Source organism: Castanea sativa, chromosome 3 (genome assembly GCF_040712315.1).
Source record: "Castanea sativa cultivar Marrone di Chiusa Pesio chromosome 3, ASM4071231v1".
Taxonomy (NCBI): domain Eukaryota; kingdom Viridiplantae; phylum Streptophyta; class Magnoliopsida; order Fagales; family Fagaceae; genus Castanea; species Castanea sativa.
Window position 1 is genome coordinate 15,184,077 of NC_134015.1, and position 18,907 is coordinate 15,202,983.

At 35.6% G+C, this 18,907-nt stretch overlaps 1 protein-coding gene, 1 long non-coding RNA gene, 1 other non-coding gene and 1 pseudogene across 3 annotated transcripts; 3 read left to right on the plus strand and 1 right to left on the minus strand.

The window, feature by feature from the left end:
* Positions 1-518: 518 nt before the first annotated feature.
* On the minus strand, positions 519-589 carry TRNAG-GCC (transfer RNA glycine (anticodon GCC)). Its single transcript has one exon. It is a non-coding gene; the product is annotated as a tRNA-Gly (tRNA).
* A 765-nt stretch (positions 590-1,354) lies between these two features.
* Positions 1,355-1,861, plus strand: LOC142628569 (uncharacterized). Its single transcript, XM_075802640.1, has one exon. The coding sequence runs from the start codon at positions 1,355-1,357 to the stop codon at positions 1,859-1,861; it is 507 nt and encodes a 168-aa protein (XP_075658755.1).
* Positions 1,862-8,274: 6,413 nt separating this feature from the next.
* LOC142626801 (TMV resistance protein N-like) lies at positions 8,275-15,155 on the plus strand (annotated as a pseudogene).
* Positions 15,156-16,534: 1,379 nt separating this feature from the next.
* On the plus strand, positions 16,535-18,876 carry LOC142627327 (uncharacterized). The gene is made up of 4 exons (XR_012842804.1): positions 16,535-16,741; positions 18,131-18,230; positions 18,324-18,530; positions 18,615-18,876. It is a non-coding gene; the product is annotated as an uncharacterized LOC142627327 (long non-coding RNA).
* The last annotated feature ends 31 nt before the right edge of the window (positions 18,877-18,907 follow it).

Here is an 18,907-nt window from a genome sequence, read left to right on the forward strand (position 1 = left end):
CAATTAATAATACTATTGTTTAATCTGCCACATCATAGTGACAAAAAAACTGTGTAATAACTTGTGGTCTTGGACTTTTTCAAATCAAAATGGAGGTTTTTTTGTTTTTGTTTCTGTTTTTGTGGGTATGAGTGTCTCCGTTTGGAAATTGGATGGAAGGTCATCAATTTCAACCAAAAAAAAGTAGGCAATATAAAAAATAAAAAAAATTAGTAAGAAATTGGATAAATCTGGAAAGTTGTCAATTAAAAAAAAAAAAGGTAAGAAATTAATAATATTGTTTAATTTCTCCCAACAATTCAAAAAATGGTGTTTTTTTTTTTTTGGGGGGGGGGGGGGTATCAGCGTCTATGTTTGGAAATTTGATAAATTTGAAAGGTCATCAACTTGAAAAAAAAAAAAAAAAAAAGTGTAGGCAATTAATAATACTATTGTTTAATTTCTCTCAAAAAAAGAAGTGGAAAATTTTGGAAGGTGTTTAAGTTCTCCCAACAATAGAAGTGAAAAAATAGAAGAAATGCACCAGCCGGGAATCGAACCCGGGTCTGTACCGTGGCAGGGTACTATTCTACCACTAGACCACTGGTGCGTTGATGGTAGGTTGTTTGAATCTAATCTTACAAAACTAACTTGGATGTTTGATTCAAGCCTATATTGATTAAAGTAAAAGATGGATCAGATTTCAAAAAAGGAAGAAAAAAAATTATTATGGACAGATTCCCACATTGATTAAGTGACTAAATAGAACTTTTTAACATGCAACCGTAGTGAATATTTTTCTTGATTAGGCAATTCGGAACGACAAAAGCAAGTGAGTGTCTTTTTGTTGTGGTAATAAATCTAGTGGCATAATTCTTCATAATTATTGACATAATTTATTTTGACTAATATATAATAAATGAGATATAAATGATTAATGTATATAAAAATGATGTTACTTTAATTATAAATTATTATCACCTTAATAAATTGTATTTTTTTTAATCTGTTACTTTAATTATAAGTTAAAGCAAATGTTTTTTTGGACTATATTTGCAGGCATCAAAGCACTTGCATATTTGTCAAAGTTTTATAATTTAATGGTATAACTTGTTTTTCTTTATTAGGAGAACTAAAATTTGTATCTATTTTCCTTCATTGTTATAACTTATAACTTTTATGTTGGAACTGTCGGGGGCTTGGGAACCAACATACAGAGAATCAGCTTGCAGAATTAGTGTGGGCAAAAGATCCCTCCGTCGTGTTTATAGCCGAGACATGGACGGATGAAGCTAGGCTAATTTTAATTCAAGATCGTTTGAAGTTTAAGCATAGATTTATTACACCTAGGAGAAATAAATCAGGGGATTTAGTGATGTATTGGAAAGAGGAGGTTGATTTAAAAATAGAGACTTTCTCCAAGAATCATATTGATGCCACAATTTGCAAAAATAAGGAAGGGGAGTGGAGATTCACAGGTTTTTATGGAGAACCGAATACACAACTTAGACATGAAGCTTGGGCGCGTTTGAGAAATTTGAAAACAAGAAGCCATGCACCTTGGTTATGTGCGGGAGATTTTAATGAAGTTACAAAGCAATCGGAGAAATTGGGTGGTAGAACCCGGCCCCATAATCAGATGCAAGCGTTTCGAGATATATTGGATGAATGTGGATTTATGGATCTTGGGTTTGTGGAATCAAAATTCACTTGGCACAAGCATTACGATAACTTCACAGTATGGGAGAGGCTGGATAGAGCTGTGGCAACCAATGAGTGGTTTTCTATGTTTCCGAATACACAAGTCCATCATCTTGATGTTACCACTTCTGATCATAAGCCTTTGTTAATTAATCTAGATGGGATGGGTTGCAAGCAATAGAGGCCTTTTCGTTTTGAGCAAATGTGGATGAGTGGACCGGGATGTGGGGCTACAATTGAAGCGATATGGCAGAAAGAAGTGGCTGATCCGAGAGGTGAAAAGGTGATAAGAAAAGTTGATAATTGTGGGCAACGCCTGAACAAATGGAGTAAGGAATGTTTCCAAAATGTGAGAAGGGAGCTGGAACAGAAGAGGAAAAAACTAGCCTAGGTCGAAAGGGTGGCATGTAGTGGAGGTTCAGTGATATTGATGAAGAAGTTGGAGAAAGAAATAAATCTACTCCTTGATAAAGAAGCAAAGATGTGGGGGCAACGGGCAAAGGTGCAATGGCTAAAAGATGGGGATAGGAATACGAGGTTTTTTCATAGCAAAGCCTCACAACGAAGAAGGAGAAACTACATTAAGGGGTTGTATAATAATGATGGCCAATGGTGCACTGATCCTAGCCGAGTGGAGGACATTGTGTTGGAGTTTTATCAGGCCCTTTTCACATCCCAAAACCCAGAGAATTTTGATGAGATTTTGGCACAAATACCTCGGGTTGTCACAGATGAGATGAATAATGACTTGATGGCTGAGTTTAAAGCAGATGAAGTAGAGTCAGCTCTGAAGCAGATGGCTCCTCTAAAATCACCCAGACCCAATGGAATGCCACCCATTTTTTACCAACATTATTGGTCCTTGGTGGGCAATGATGTGGTTGATGACATCCTTTATTTCCTAAATTCGGGTAATCTTCCTCCATCTTTGTGTCATTCATTTATAACTTTAATCCCTAAAGCTCATAGTCCTGAATATATTTCACAATATCGCCCTATAAGTCTCAGCAATGTTTTGTATAGAATTTTTTCAAAAGTGTTGGCTAACAGGCTAAAGAAAATTCTACACCTCTTAGTGTCGGAACAACAAAGTGCCTTTGTGAAGGATAAATTGATTTTTGACAATATTATGGTGGCCTTTGAAACCCTCCATTATATGAGAAACCATAGTTCGGGAGAGACGGGGTATATGGCTCTTAAATTAGGCATGAGCAAGACATATGATAGGGTGAAGTGGTTGTATATGGAGAATTTGATGAAGAAGATGGGTTTTGGAGACACTTGGGTAAATCTGATGATGCAATGTATTTCAAAAGCTACCTATTCTGTTTTGATTAATGGGGAGCCACACGGTCACATCACACTCTCGAGGGGGCTGCGCCAAGGAGATCCTTTGTCCCCTTACTTATTCTTATTATGCACGGAAGGTTTCCATGGATTGTTGAGAAAAGCAGAAGAGAATGGAGATATAAGGGGGGTCTCTATTTGTAGAAGTGCACCAAAGCTAACACACCTTCTTTGCAGATGACAACCTTATTTTTTGCAGGGCAAAAATTAATGAGTGTGAGAAGCTGTTGGAGATCCTAGCCATTTATGCGCAAGCATTCGGGCAACAAATAAATAGAGATAAAACTACTCTATTTTTTAGTAAGTCCACTTCCTATCAAATGCAGGCTTCAATTCAAAAGGCCCTTGGAGTACCTGTGGTCAAACAATATGAGAAGTACTTGGGGTTACCAAGTTTCATAGGGCGAAAAAAGAAGGATAGCTTTGACAACATTAAGCAAAGAGTCTGGAAAAAGCTTCAAGGGTGGGAAGGCAAGCTTCTATCACAAGCGGGGAGAGAAATTTTAATTAAAGCAGTGACTCAAGCACTACCCACCTATACTATGTCATGTTTCAAACTACCGGTTACTCTTTGCCATGACATTGAAGCTCTAATTCGAAGATTCTTTTGGGGGCAGCGAGGAGAGAGTAGAAAGGTCCATTGGGTAAGATGGGAAGAGCTATGTAAGCCAAAGGATCAAGGAGGGATGGGTTTCAACGATTTGGCCTGTTTCAATGACGCTTTGCTCGCTAAACAAACTTGGAGACTTTTACATGATAAATCCACACTGTTATACCAGATTTTTAAAGCGAAGTTTTTTCCAAATTGTTCAATCATGGAAGCCACTTGTCCAAGTCCAGCATCCTATGCATGGAAGAGCATTATAAAAGGGAGAGATGTGATTAAACGTGGAGCAATTTAGAGAATTGGAGATGGGAAGTAAGTTCATATTTGGGGGGATAGGTGGCTGCCACACAAACATTTACCTCTTGTTTTAACTCCACAAGGAAAAGGGTTGGCTGAAGCAAAAATCCAAAGCTTGATTGATGAAGATCGAAGATGTTGGAAGGCGGACTTGATTGATGAAACCTTGCTGGATTTTGAGGCAACAATAGTAAAGAGTATCCCCCTCTGCCTTACTGATCAGCCAGATGAATTAATTTGGCCTCACAGTGCAAATGGGGCATACACGGTAAAGACAGGATATTGTTTTCTGCAGAAGGAGTTTTAGAACCAACAACCGGGTCAGTCTGAACCTTTTATGCTCAAGCCATTGTGGAAAGGGACATGGAGTCTCAATGTGCCAAGCAAAGTGAAGAATTTAGTCTAGCGAGCTGCAAAAAACTCACTCCCCACGAAGCAGAACTTAGTCAAAAGAAAAGTGTTAACTAATGACTGCTGTGATCAATGTAAAATGCAGCAAGAGGATACACTCCATGCTCTTTACCTCCGCCCGAAATTGGAGGAAATTTGGCTTTCGAGACAAGCATGGAACCAGCCCACTCTACGGCAAATGACGAGCTTCATTGATCTCATGGGGTGCATTTTGGCGAAGAACAGGGACTCAAACCTGTTTACTATGGTTGTATGGGCTATATGGAAGAGAAGGAATGATATGAGGGTAGGGGAAAAAGGCGAAAGTCTCACAACCTTGGTGCAGCAAGCTCGCAGCAGGTTACACGATTTTTTGCTGCATAATTCTACAGCAACGACATCTGTGGGAAATCCTCAAACTCAGTGGCAGCCCCCAGCGCACCAACAATACAAGATTAACTTTGATGGGGTAATTTTCAAAGCTAAAAACCAGGCAGGAATAGGGGTGGTAATTAGAGACAACGAGGGGCAGGTGATGGTCTCTTTGGCGCAGCGAATCCCACTGCCTAATACAGCTATTGAAGTTGAGGCCTTGGCAGCTCGGCGTGCTATGGAGTTGGCGTTAGAAACCGGCCTCAATAAGGGGGTGTTGGAGGGTGAGTCACTCATCCTCATTAATGCTCTAAAGTTAGGCTCTCATAGTCTTGCACCTTTTGGTCACATTATCAATGATATACAGTACTTAGCCTCTCAGTTCTCCATTATTTCTTTTTCTCATGTAAGGAGGCATTGTAATACTGTAGCTCACTCCAAGGAAGTCAATACCGTACCGGAGGCTATACTGGTTTGGCCACCGGTACGATATATTTCGGATACTGATCAATACCGGTGTACTGTTTCGGGTTTACCGCTATTATATATATATATACACACACCAAAATCTCTAGAACTATGTTTATAAGCATATAATATTTCACTTATATTATAGTAAATATAAAAGTTTATTATAAAACATTACCTCAATTCAGAACAAATTATTCATAATTTTAGACTTTAGTATCAACTAAAAGGAAAAAAAAAAAACACAATATAAAAAATAAAAAGCTTAGTTGTTCATTGCATACTAAGAAAACAAATAATACTAATAAGTTAATGTAAATAAGTTACCATTATGCCCTTACAAAAATTCAAAAATTACAAAACTAAAAAAAAAAAAAAAAGGTTTTTTTTTTTTTTTTCTCTCTGTACTAGCCGGTACGCTCGGTACCGACCGGTATTGCCCGAAATTGGCCGGTACGGCCGGTATTTTTTTCGGTACAAAATAGAAGTGTACCGGTACCAGTGCACTGACTGGTACGGCCGGTACCGGTACCGGTACGGTATCGACCACCCTGGCTCACTCGCTTGAGAGGCTGACAATTTCTTTTTCTTCATTACAAGTATGGATGGAAGATGTACTACCAGAGATTGCAGATGTACTTCAAGCTGATTTCCATACCCTTAGATGAATAAAAGTCTTATGATGTGGATTCTCAAAAAAAATAAAAAATAAAAAAAAATAAAAAAAGAGAAAAATATTGCTTTTATTGACTTCTGGTTTTTTTGTGGAGAGTTGTACTTTTGTGTGCTTAGATTCATTGAATGTCTTTGTTTTAATGTTTTACAAACCTCAAGATAATGAATTCCATCTCTTGATGAGTATTCACATGCATCAAACCTTGAAAAGGGTTAATTATATTTTATCCATATGTGATAAGGGTCACTTTAACATTTCTTTACTCAATTTGTTAGACATTTACTATCCACCTCATCACTTTTACCATTAAAAATAAAAATTCATTGAAAAAAAGAGTGAAATCAAGATCAACAAATTATGATTTTGTAAAAATCAAGAACAAACGTGTTTTCTCATAAAACAGAGTTGAATCTTCAAGCACGTACCGAGTACAAACAACCAAAAAAATAACAAGATACCCAAGACACAAAGATCAGCAAACACAAACCCAGGACAAACAATCTCAACAAGCACAAATAAATCACAGGTCTCAAGCCTCAACTACTCTCAGCTTCAGCTAAGAACAACTTTTCAAGTTTTGCCCCATGTGACGACCCACCTTCGGATTCAGATCCTCTAGATTTCCTAGGGTACTCTACCAGTAGATTTCATTAAATCCTAACCACTCTTTAATGATTTAATGGTTTAAATTCTGCCATGTTAGCATTCCACTAATAATATTCTTAAAATAATAAAATAATGTTGTAAACAAAACAATTAAGATTATTGTTAATAGAATGCTGACATGGCAGAATCTAGACTATTAAATCATTTAAGAACGGCTAAGATTTAATAAAATCTACTTGGTAGAGTACCCTAAGAAATCTAGAGGATCTGAATCCCCACCTTCTCTATCTGATCTGTACAGTAAAATTGTATACATAGATGCATTTCATTTTGCGCAAAGTTCAAAGAACTGTTTTTGACTTCACACAGAACTTCTAAGATATTGCCACGTGAAAAGCCGCAATCTATGGCGCTTGAAAAGCTCGAAGAATTATTTTTTGGTTGTTGAAACTTCTAAGAAATTGCATTTTATATTCGGGTCAAAATGGTGGTGCTTAGAAAGTTAAGAGTAGTAGTTTATTTATGTATTTTTTTTTAGAAAATAGAGCTTAGAGCATCCACATCAGCTCATGTAAAAACTTCTAAAATAAACATAACTACCAATTTTACACATTTTGAGCAAAAAAACACCCACATCAGTGGGTTTAAAAATGTCTAAAATTTTGTAAACCCATCCCCGAGCTACGATAACCGTGTATATTAACACAGTCACTGTAGCTCGTTTATACCATTATTTTATCATTTCCGTTCGCTCCTTTTTTTCTCTCTCCTTTCCGTGCTCAACCAACCCAGTTAAAACTTAACTCCTCATCCTCTTCTTTTTCCTCATATGCACACAAACACACCCACACACAAACACATCCACACTGAAAATCAACACGGACACTTGCTCAAAAAAAAAAAACATAAATACACAAACATAGATCGGCGCTTGATCGGAGCGTGGATCGGAGCGGTCGGAGCTTGGATTGGAGTGGATCAGAGCTAGGGAGAGTAGATCAGAGCTCGGATTGGAGCTAGGGAGAGTAGATCGGAGCTCGGAGCGAATGGATCGGAGTGTATTGGAGTGGATCGGAACTCGGATTGGTGCTCGGAGCGACTGGATCGGTGCGTATCGGAATGGATCGGAGCTCAGATTGGTGCTCAGAGTGACTAGATCGGAGCGTATCGGAGTGGATCGGAGCGTATCGGAGTGGATCGGAGCGTATCGGAGCTCGGATCGGTGCTCGGAGCAGATCGGGGCGGATCAGAGAGTTGATCGGGAGGGAGAGAGAGAGAGAGAGAGAGAGAGAGAGAGAGAGAGAGAGAGAGCGAAAGAGCAAAAGAGAAATGAAGAGAATGAGAGAGAGAGAGAGAAATGAATCAGAAATGAAGAGAGAGAGAGAGAGAGAGAGAGAGAGAGAGAGAGAGAGAGAGAGAGAAATTAATCAGAAATGAAGAGAGGCGTGCGTATAGGTAGTTGGAGAGAAATAATAAAAAAAAAAGTGAGGAAATTATTATTTAATTAATAGAGGTGGTAGGATAGATGAACTGATGTGGGTATTTTGTAAAAGTAAACGTGTAAAATCTTAAAAGTAGGTTTTTTGTGTAAAATAGACGGAATCTTTTAAACGAGCTGATGTGGTTGCTCTTAGTGGTTGAAACTTGAACACACCGAAAGCAAGTCTAGCTATTTCAAAAGACTCTTAGTTTGTGTCTATCCTCTTCACTTTCCTCAACTAAGTCCAGACTGGCGACCCTATTATCATCTCTTTAAATTCCCATTTCAATCACAATTTTTTTTTCTCCTCCTCCGTTTATATCTTCCATTTCTGTGTGCTCATAAATCCCAATGGCGCTTGTGACCATCAAAAGAGCCTCATCTTCCTCTTTCCCTCATCAATCCAAGAACTTTGATGTGTTTTTAAGTTTCCGAGGCAAAGATACCCGCTATGGTTTTACAGGTCACTTGTATAATGCTTTGCAGCAAAAGGGTATTAATACCTTTATTGATGATAACCTTCAAAGGGGTGAGGAAATTTCTGTGGAGCTTCTCAAAACCATTGAAAGCTCAAAGATTTCGATAATTGTATTCTCTCAAAACTATGCATCTTCTACTTGGTGCTTGAATGAGCTTATCAAAATTCTTGAGTGTAAGAGAAATGACTAGGTGGTGTTGCCTATTTTTTACAATATATATCCATCAGAAGTACGTAACCAAAAGGGTAAGATTAGAGAGGCGTTGGCTAAACATGAAGAACAATTCAAGGATAGCAAGAAGCTGAAAAGATGGAGGGAAGCTCTAAATGAAGCTGCTAATTTATCAGGTTGGCATTACAAGTGTGGGTATGTATCTTCTTCTTCTTCTTCTTCTTTTTTAATTTTATTTTTTAGTTTTATGTTTTTATATAATGGTGGCAAGTGAGGTTAATTTATATAACTCATTCGGTGTATTACACCCACCTTACAAAAAATATAGCCTCACATGTGATTCCCATAGATGTGACGCACCTTAAGTGAGAAGGAGATGGAATAATTTCCCAGCAAATGAGCAAGTTTGGGTCAAATGATAATGGGTTTATTCATTTATTTATTTTGTTGAGAAAATTAGAAATATTTACATACTAATCTCCAGAGCTTAAGCCCATGCCTTTCCCTTACTCTCCAAAGCACTAATTAGTGCCCAGTAATTCCAAGTATTTTCAGAGTATAGAGAGTATTACTCGCTCCTCTCATATTTATAGTGGAGGCTACTTAATAAATTCAAAGTGACATTTACTATGAATGTGAGAAGAGATAACACAATTTCTCTATACTTCGAAAGTACCTAAGAATTTTTTGAAATGAGGTACCAACTTGCTCAAATGATGCGGTATATTTTTTTTTTTTGAGAAATAATTACAATATGCTGCTAACCTCGCAGCTAGAACCATTTCCTCTCTGAACCCCCAAACACTTTGTGCATGGGAGGTGCCAATTTAGCTACAAGGCCTTTGACAAATTCTGCAGTACATTGATTTAACTAAATAATGAGTTTAGTGCTTAACATTTATTATTGATTTAACTAAATATATAGTTATTACCCGTATCAAGCCCTTTGTAAAACCTAATAAAGGGGCATTACTGCCCTGCCCCTCCCTGCAGGTCGAGGCAACCTGTTTCGTACCAACTTGCGTAGAACATAATTAAGATATACAATAATATAATGTTAATATTTAATTTCACAAACATAATTTTTACCAAGCAATAATGCTCAATAATTTAAAACAAATATTCAACACTAATATAATAAAATTCCAGACCAAATTAACTAACCGGACATTAATTAGTACAAAACCTCCCCTCAAAAAAAAAATATATAGTACAAAGTCTCCATATGCAAAAATAATAACAAAAACCACATTATTTTCCCAAAAAATAATACTCAATAATAAAATAAAGAAGTTAAACACCAGTAAAAAACACAAATTACATGCTAAATTGTTTAATAAAATAATACTAAAAAGTTCCTAGCACCCATAGTGGTAATTTTGTAATCATAAAAAGTATAATAGTATTTTAGTAAATATGCTTTGTGTGAGTTAGGGCGAGGCGATCAAAATCCATCCCTACCCCACCTCAGTGGTGAGGACGTGTATTTTATCATGTCCTTGCCCCCCACTTCTTTGTAGCAGAGAGACAAATTGGGTTTAGTCAAGATGGAATTGCCATCCTTAGGCATGCATGTTTATCCAATAATCTGCTATATATATATTACCAAAAAACATATATTAACAAAATAGAATTTTCAAAATCGCCAAAATACACTTGAAATCTATACAATAGTATAATGAATGAAATAACTCTAAAACCTCCAAAGAGAAGGAAATACTGAAACATCCAAGATGACAGAAATATCTTTGTGCCTCAAATTTAGAAAATACCCTCAAAGTAACAAAAACAACAAAATGATCAAAATAATTTTTGAAAACTCTAAAAGGATTGAAATACACTCAATATCTATCTTCAAAACAATTGAATTATCCTCGAACCTTTAAATGGTCAAAATACCACCAAAAACCTTTGTCATGACAAAATAACCCTAAAAAATATATAATAAAAATAATAAAAACACCAAAATGACCAAATATTATAATCAAATTGAGAGATGGAATAAAAAATTTTATATGAAATCTTCTCCCATCTATTTGACTTTTTAACTGAATAATTTGACTCAATATGTATCATATTATTTTTAACTTTATGGTCTATTAGATCTTATTTTGGATTTTATGAAGGAATGGGGGTTTTATTAACGAGTGTAATTATTTAATTTGGACTTTGCATTTTTGTGTGTGGATAATTCGATTGTTGGGACTTCGGATGGTGGAATTAAACTCTGTTAGAAACATTAGGACCTAGTTGAACTACAATGCTCTTGGCAACTTAGTAGTTAAAACCAAGGAGTCCAAGCCAATTAGTGTTACAATATGGTGCTAATTCTGCATCTAAACCCTTCCCCCCTAGACTCCTAAGCACCTTGTACATGGAGATGTGTCAATTAAGTTACAAGGCTCTTGACATAATGTCAAGGAACTTTAGTTATAGGTCACTAGTAGAAATAGAAGATTTCAACAGAAGATAACCTTCCCAATTAATTGGGTGTTTTTAGAACAATTTCCCAAATCCAAAGTATTAGAATTGGTTTCCAATAAGTTTGTGTCCTCACCTAACTAAGATGCTGGCTTTTCTATGTAACTTTGAGCTTACAAGCTTAAAAGTTAAAACTAATTTCCTATCCAGAAGAAGAAGTGCTAGCACCTAGCATAGTGATAGTAATTACTTTAAGGACTTGAATTACATGCCACTTACTTTAATTAACAACACTTTAGTATTGTGATGCACAACTTGAACATCTTGAATTTAGTTCAAGTTTATAATTCTATTTTCTAGTCTAACTCATTATGTGTTTTCAATTCTTGTTAATTGGCAGCTATCCTGAATTCAAATTTATTGAAGGAATTGTTGAAAAGATCTTGAGTGCCATATTAAGGGACACACCACTATATGTTGCTAAATATCCAGTTGGAATAAATTCTCGGGTAAAGGCCATAGAATTACTTTTAGATATTGAGTTAGATGGAGTACACATGGTAGGAATATATGGCCCTGGTGGAGTCGGTAAGACAACAATAGCAAAAGCTACTTATAATAGAATTTTTAATCAATTTGAAGGAAGTTGCTTTCTAGAGAATGTTAGAGACAAATCAAGAACAAATGATGGCATAACCAATCTACAAAAGACACTTCTTTTTGAGATCCTAGGAGATACAAATTGGAATATGGCCAATGCCTCTCGTGGAATCAATGAAATAGAGAGAAGGCTTAACAAAAAGAGGATTCTTGTAATTCTTGATGATGTGGATGAATTGGACCAGATAGAGAAATTATTAGGAAAATGTGATTGGTTTGCTTCTGAAAGTAGAATCATTATAACAACAAGAGACAAACACTTGTTAGCTACTCTTGGAGAAGGTCATTCATCCTACAAAGTTAAGGAATTAGATGAACATGAAGCTTTTGAACTCTTTAGTAAACATGCTTTCCAAAAAAAACAACCCGTGGAAGATTATTTAGAAATTGTAAACCAAGTTGTACATTATGCGAAAGGCCTTCCATTAGCTCTAGTAGTAATGGGTGCTGATTTATGTGGAAGAACTACATGTGAATGGAAAATTGCAATAGATAAATATGAAAGAATTCCTAATAAAAATATTCAAAGTATACTCAAAATAAGTTATGAAGGATTGGACGAAATTGAACAGGATATTTTCCTTGATATTGCATGTTTCTTCAAGGGACTCCAAAAGCATTATGTTGTAGATGTACTAGATGCTTGTGATTTATGCCCAAATTATGGTATTCAAAAACTTATTGATAAGTGCCTCATAACTTTGGGTGAATGTAATGAATTGTTGATGCATGACTTGCTACAACAAATGGGTAGGGAAATTGTTCGTCAAGAATCACCAAAAAAGCCCGGAAAACGTAGCAGACTATGGAGTTATAAAGATGTTCTTGAAGTACTAAATGAAAATACGGTATGATCGAGTTATTTTGATTCATTTTTTCTTTTTCTTTTTTTCCTTTCACATGGAAGATGTATTGATTTTTTCTTTTTAATTTGGAAGAATATTTAAGTTTATCAATTGATTTTGTTTAAAATTTAATATTTGTTATACTTTTGTGTATTATTATTCACTTAATGCTTTTTCTAATTAGGGGTCAGATAAAATTCAAGGCATAATGTTATGCTCGCCAGAAAACGTGCAATTAAAAGCAGACTTTCTTAAAAAGATGAAAAATCTTAGATTGCTTATAATTAGTAATGTACACATTTGTGGAGGCATTGAATATCTTCCCAATGGATTAAGATTGCTTGATTGGAGTGAATTTCCTTTCTCTTCCTTGCCAACCACATTTCATCCTCAAAAACTCGTTGCACTCAAAATGCCACAAAGCCACATCAAGCTGCACAAGCCTTTCAAGGTATTATTATTAGTATTTGTTAATTATTATTTCTTTAAACTAAATTTTGAAGTTGGTTGAAGCTATATATATATTTTACTTTTTTTTGTGATGTTACAGCTCGAAAGCTTGACTTATATGGATTTCAGTTCTTGTCAAGAGATTGAGATGTTGCCTGACTTGTCAATGGCCACACCAAACCTAAAGTGTTTGCTTTCTCGTCAGTCTAAAAATTTAGTTGAGGTTCATGAGTCTGTTGGATGTCTTGATAAGCTTATAGCATGGGACCTTGAGGGTTGCACTAAACTTAAAAGTCTTCCAAGGTTGCTCAAGATGAATTCTCTTTTGTATCTTTGTCTTTTTAACTGCTCAAGCCTTGACAACTTTCCTGAGATTTCACAAGAAATGGGAAGTTTAGTGTTTTTAGATGTGAATAAAACTGCTATTACAAAGTTGCCTCAATCATTTGGAAATCTCACTAGGCTTGAGCAGTTACTCCTAGGTTCTAAAGACCATTTGGTACATCTTCCAATTAGCATTTATGACTTGCAAAATCTTTGTGAGCTCACTATGTATGGCAGTGCTGAATTTCCAAGGGCTGTGAGGATCGATAGACAACCACAATGCAATTCTTATGGTGGATTGTCCAAAGATGGTTTTTGGAGGTTGAATAAACTAAGTCTTCATGGGTTTTCAATTCCTTCAGAATTAGATTTTGTTTTGACTTCTTGCTGTACCCTCTCTTTGAAACAATTATATATATATCCAAGCAATGTAGCTACACTCCCAAAAAGCATTATTAGATTTGATAGATTACATACACTTTGTATTAAGGGGTGCGCTGAGCTTGTGAAAATTCCAAGGCTTCCACAAAGTATAACAAAAGTAGATGCGTCAAGCTGCTTCTTGTTGGATTCACAATCATCAAGAAAATTATTGATTCAGGTCTCTCTCTCTCACATAAAGATATACAGGAATTTCTAGGGATACTCCCAATTTTACTGTATTAATCTTACAAAATTGGTGTGAATCACAGAAAAGCAATTTAAACATTATATATATGCTGTTAAATGACACCAACCACATTCATTGTCACTCCAATCTATAAAGATTTTCTAGTAAAATTGATAGTAAGCTTAACATTTTCCAAGAATCAATTATGGTTACCTTCCCAAGTACATTACTAGTTTGCTAAATTGTAGTTTCTTAAATTCTTGTATTGTATGCAGTTTGGAGAAAAGTTAGGGCTTCCACAAGATATAGCATGTTTAGGTGTGAGAAGCAACATATCAATGGATCCACAGTCATCTAGTGGATTGTCACTTCAGATTGACCTCCCTTCATTTCTCGGCAGCTCTGAGTTCATTGTATTTAAGAATGTGTACTTCAAATCTGAAAGCTTGCATGTTAATTCTGATGGTGAGGACACAAGATGTGAATATGAAATCGTAGTACCAGGAAATAAGGTTCCAAAGTGGTTCAACCATCGAAGTATTGAAAGTTTTATATCATTCTCCACTGGTCCAGAATTTCCAACAATTTCTCTTTGTCTTGCTTTTGGATTGCGGGATGATGTTCTCTACGAATATCTTTGTGATGTCAACATTTCCATCAATGGTATTAAACGAGAGCTCAAAGTGAGACTCTTTGATGCAATTAGGTGTGATCATCTTTGGCTTTACTATAGACCTCATAGCTCATTGCAGCAGTTATTTCAAGACTTGAATCTAGGTGATAGAAATCATGTTGAGATTTCATGTAAAATCTCTCATTGGACTAGTAAGCCTAGACAAGTTGTTCCTATCATTAAAAGGTCGGGTGTCCATGTAGGATGCACATGTCCTCAAAATTCCCACGACAACTATGAAGGAGTCCAACCTCGATACCATCAAATTTCAAAGAGAATTGTGCACCAACGGCTCAGACCATTTCTTTGCCAAGGTCCAGGTTTTATTCTGCGCAGACTGTACCATACCTTGTGCCCAACTCGGAGTACTTCTCGTCAGCCATTACTAAAAGCACACAAAATCAAAAATAACAGCAGCAAGAAAAATATGCCACTTGGTGAACCAAAATCACAAAAGAGGAGTCGTGCTGCATTAAACATCACCAATGTTTCCAAGATAGAGGATATGCCACTTGGTGGGCAAAAAATTCAAAACCAATTCGAAATGAGAATGAGAACAAAGAGAATGAGAACCACTTAATCAAAATTTGAAGAAATATGCCCAGGTACCACAATGAAATTTTTGAAATAATTTTCTTTTGTGTCGTCCCTGTTCTGTTACAACTGCATTGTTTAATGTCAAGATGTCTCCTTTTTTTTTTGTATAGTATAGATATGTCTCCTTTAGTTGCATTGTTTCATTCTTGTAGGTGTCTTTGTCACTTCACTACCTCTCTCTCTAAATGAACAAGCTTATTTTTGTGGGGGTATAAACCCAATTCTAAAGGACGTTGATTCAAAGAAAAAGCAGAATTAATGAAAGTTGTAATTTAATTTGTTACAGAATTCAATTTCTTTTAATGGTAAAATTTTTCAAAATTATTCCAACTCCAAAATTTTTTTTTTTTTTTTTTGTAACTTACCGATTCTAATTTCTTTGACTGCTTAAACATCGAGTTGCATTAATTTTATTTCTGGTATGATTGTTTTGGTTTTTCACAATATGATTAGAGCTCCAACTAAGAGGCCATCTCCCTACCTTATCGCTCCCTTTAAAGAGAAGGGGGGGGGGGGGGGTGGCTTCAGCAGTTTCCTTAGCCAATTGAGGCCTTGATGCCATGCCTATGATCACCTGCCTAGAATTTTGCGTTTTAATTCCAATGTTGATTTTCCTCTAGCAAGTTGTTTGTGAAGTGGATTAGTTTGTTGTTTTATCCTCTTTTTTTTTTTTTTTTTTTTTTTCAGATTTACAACTTGCCCAAATATAGTCATACTATTTCACAATCTGCTTAAAGAATTATGTTCTTGAATTTACATAATATAACAGCCAGATGTTGCTTTGTACGGAAAGGATATGGGGGCAGGTGACTGGTCACTTCAAGAGGTTGGCCTCCGACCTGATATTAAAATAAACGTGTAATGATGCTCCTGCTTAGTTAAGAATCATAAGCATGGATCAGTTGTTTACCAGTTGAACATGTTCTTAATACACTTTCTGCTCATTCCAAGGCCCTTTCTTTCTATTAAAACTTTGCAGGCTTTGAACCAACAACTTTTTATTCTGTTTTATGATGTATATTCCTTTTTCTTATGCTAACCTGCTGCCCAATATTTTCTTATTGTTGATTTATATGTTCTTCTCCTAGTTGACTTTTGAAGTAAAAGTTTTTATCTTTGCAGGCTAACTTGGAGTTCTCTTTTTCTTTTAAAGGCTTAAGGCTAAGCCGAAGAGAGTTTTATTGGCTTGATCCAGTCAAAGAGGATAAAAAAAAAGGGAAAAGAAAGACAAACATTTGTGCAGTTGGTGATTCTTCTTCCATTCAATATTTATATTTGCACTTATTAGTTGTTAATAATTTTGAAAATTCAAAAGTTTGCTATTTAGCATATGTATCAAGATTCTAAATTACTATTGTGTATTTAAGTACTATGTATGATTGTTTCTGATGAAATTCATTTGAGGGGCATCGAATTATATCAGGTTCTTTGATCTTCTCCTATTCAACCCCTCTTCATACTAATCTCCTTTGTTTGAGGCACCAGGCAATCACACTGGATCACCACTTCATGGCCATTGAATTCAACAAGACCCAAAGCCAACTAGTTGTTTCCTCCATACTTTCATCCATTCCAAGGGGATTTAAAGGTGAGTTTCATCTCTCTCAATTGCTTATACTCCATGACTGAGGGAAGTAGTTTGATAGTGGTATACTAGAGTTTGAGTGGTTGTTAGGACTTAGGAGTGGGTATGGCCGGATTTTAGGGAGTCATTGGATGTCAAGTATGTTAGTTCCTATTGTATTTTAGACTAAATACAAGTATATGGTGAATTAGGGAGAAATTTTATTAAATAGATAAAATTGAGCATGGAAGCCCAATATAGTGAAGTGAATGAATGTTAATGCTTGTGGCTTTAATTTAAGTCAAGTTTTGGACCTGATTTCTTTAGGAAAAAAAAAAAAAAGAAACCTATCACCTTACGTGAATATTAATAAATTTTGAATTAAGATTGTGAGTTGTTTTCATTTGAGGTCAGACTTTTGGAATTTTTAGCCACCTAGGTTTGTTAGGTCCAAATTTTGCTACTAAAGTTAAAATTCCTTTTCTTTTTTTTCTTTTTTTTTTTTTCCATTTGGAAAGGTTGGGGAGGGGGGCATTCATGTTGAGATGAATTTTCTTTGATATTTAGGTAGCTTGGATCTCAGTTGGATAATGTTATTGTTTCATGAATATTACAAAGTGCTGTATGATTTTGTAATTTGTAACCCTTGATGTTAACAAATTCCCAACTGGCTTCTTCCGCAATATAGTTCTAAGTAAAGGGATCCTGGAGGCACTCTAATTATGTTTCCAGGTGGGAAAGGAAGTGGAGCTTTCAAACTTTTTTAAAGATTTTTTTTTTTTTTTGGTAAAAAGAACTTTTTTAAAGATGATCCTATCATCTTTTGTTGGAGATATACAACTGAGATAAGTTTTATTAGTTATCTACTTCTAGGCTTTGAGATGTTCCCAAATAAAAAAATGAATGTGGTTTCATGTGTTCTAGGTTGCAAGGTAGTTTTTCTTCCTATGCCAATTTAAATTTGAAGTTGGTACTAAGAATTTTTTAAAGGTAGTTTAGAAGTGTCCTGCCTTGGATCCACTTTTGTCATTCCTAATAATACCCTTGCAAATGTTCTTGTTATGAAGCTTTAGTTAATGATTTGTGGACATGCAATTTGCAATCATGCTAGCTAGTCAGTGATAAGGAAGAGCTTATCAATATGGATACATGCTAGAAACTTTGAGTTGGTAACATAATGGGAAAGGCAGGGGAGGTGTGCATATGAATAAAAATGTGCTTGAAGTTTCATGCATTAAGCCAAGATGTAGTTGTCTTTGCATGTACTGGAAATTGAAAATAATTTTTGGTCTTTTGCACTATCAATGTGAATTGCTCTTCATTCTTATTCTTACTAGTTCAATTTTAGGCTTTACAATATTCTAATTATAGGAGATTTTTGGATGCTAATGACCTCTGATTATCTGCACCCAGATTGCATGGCATCTGTGTTTCAGTTAAGTTATTTGTGGGTTTTGTGCAGCATCAATTCTGTTCAAGAATGGAAAATCAGCATATGAGGATATCTTCAGAGGTACACACAATGTTCTTCTGGCTTTGTTATTTAGGTGGCACTAAGAATGAAAGACAATTGTTGTGATATTATGCGGATTGATGCCATTTATAGGAGAAAAAAGAAAGCAAGAGAGAGAGAGAGAAGGGGTGTAAGAGAGAGAATGGAATGACAGGAACAAGGCCTTGAAAAGTCATTACAATAGTTTGTGGACTCAATTCAAAGATGCAAGGATCAATCCTGGGCAAGATGGATTTTCTTGTGATGGTACTAAACAAATGGTGGTAGACTGTCATCATGTTTTTTGGTGCCTGCATTGAGGTACATTAGTTTTCTGTTCATGTTTTCATTTAATATCTACCTTTGGGGTGATAGTGAATTGACAAAATATATCACATACAACAGCAGATTGAAGATACAGCCAATCAATTCATGATATAGACAATGACATTCATGGAGTGGATATTGGTGTGTGTATATCCCATCATGGATCTGCAGAAAGAATGACTGGTCTGGTACATTGATTTCCTGGTCTAATTTTTTTGGCTATTTATCTGGTAGTGATTGTAATTTATTTCGTTTCTTAATTGATGAATTAAGTGGGAACTAAATGCAGTAAGACTTATTTAATTATTATCTGTTCTCTATTAGCTTATAGCAATGCTAACTCTAAGGCAAACATCTTCAACATGAAATGT

Bases quoted from the DNA above. Each gene is read 5' to 3' on its own strand.
- LOC142628569 (XM_075802640.1), top strand. From the start codon at position 1,355: ATGTATTGGAAAGAGGAGGTTGATTTAAAAATAGAGACTTTCTCCAAG.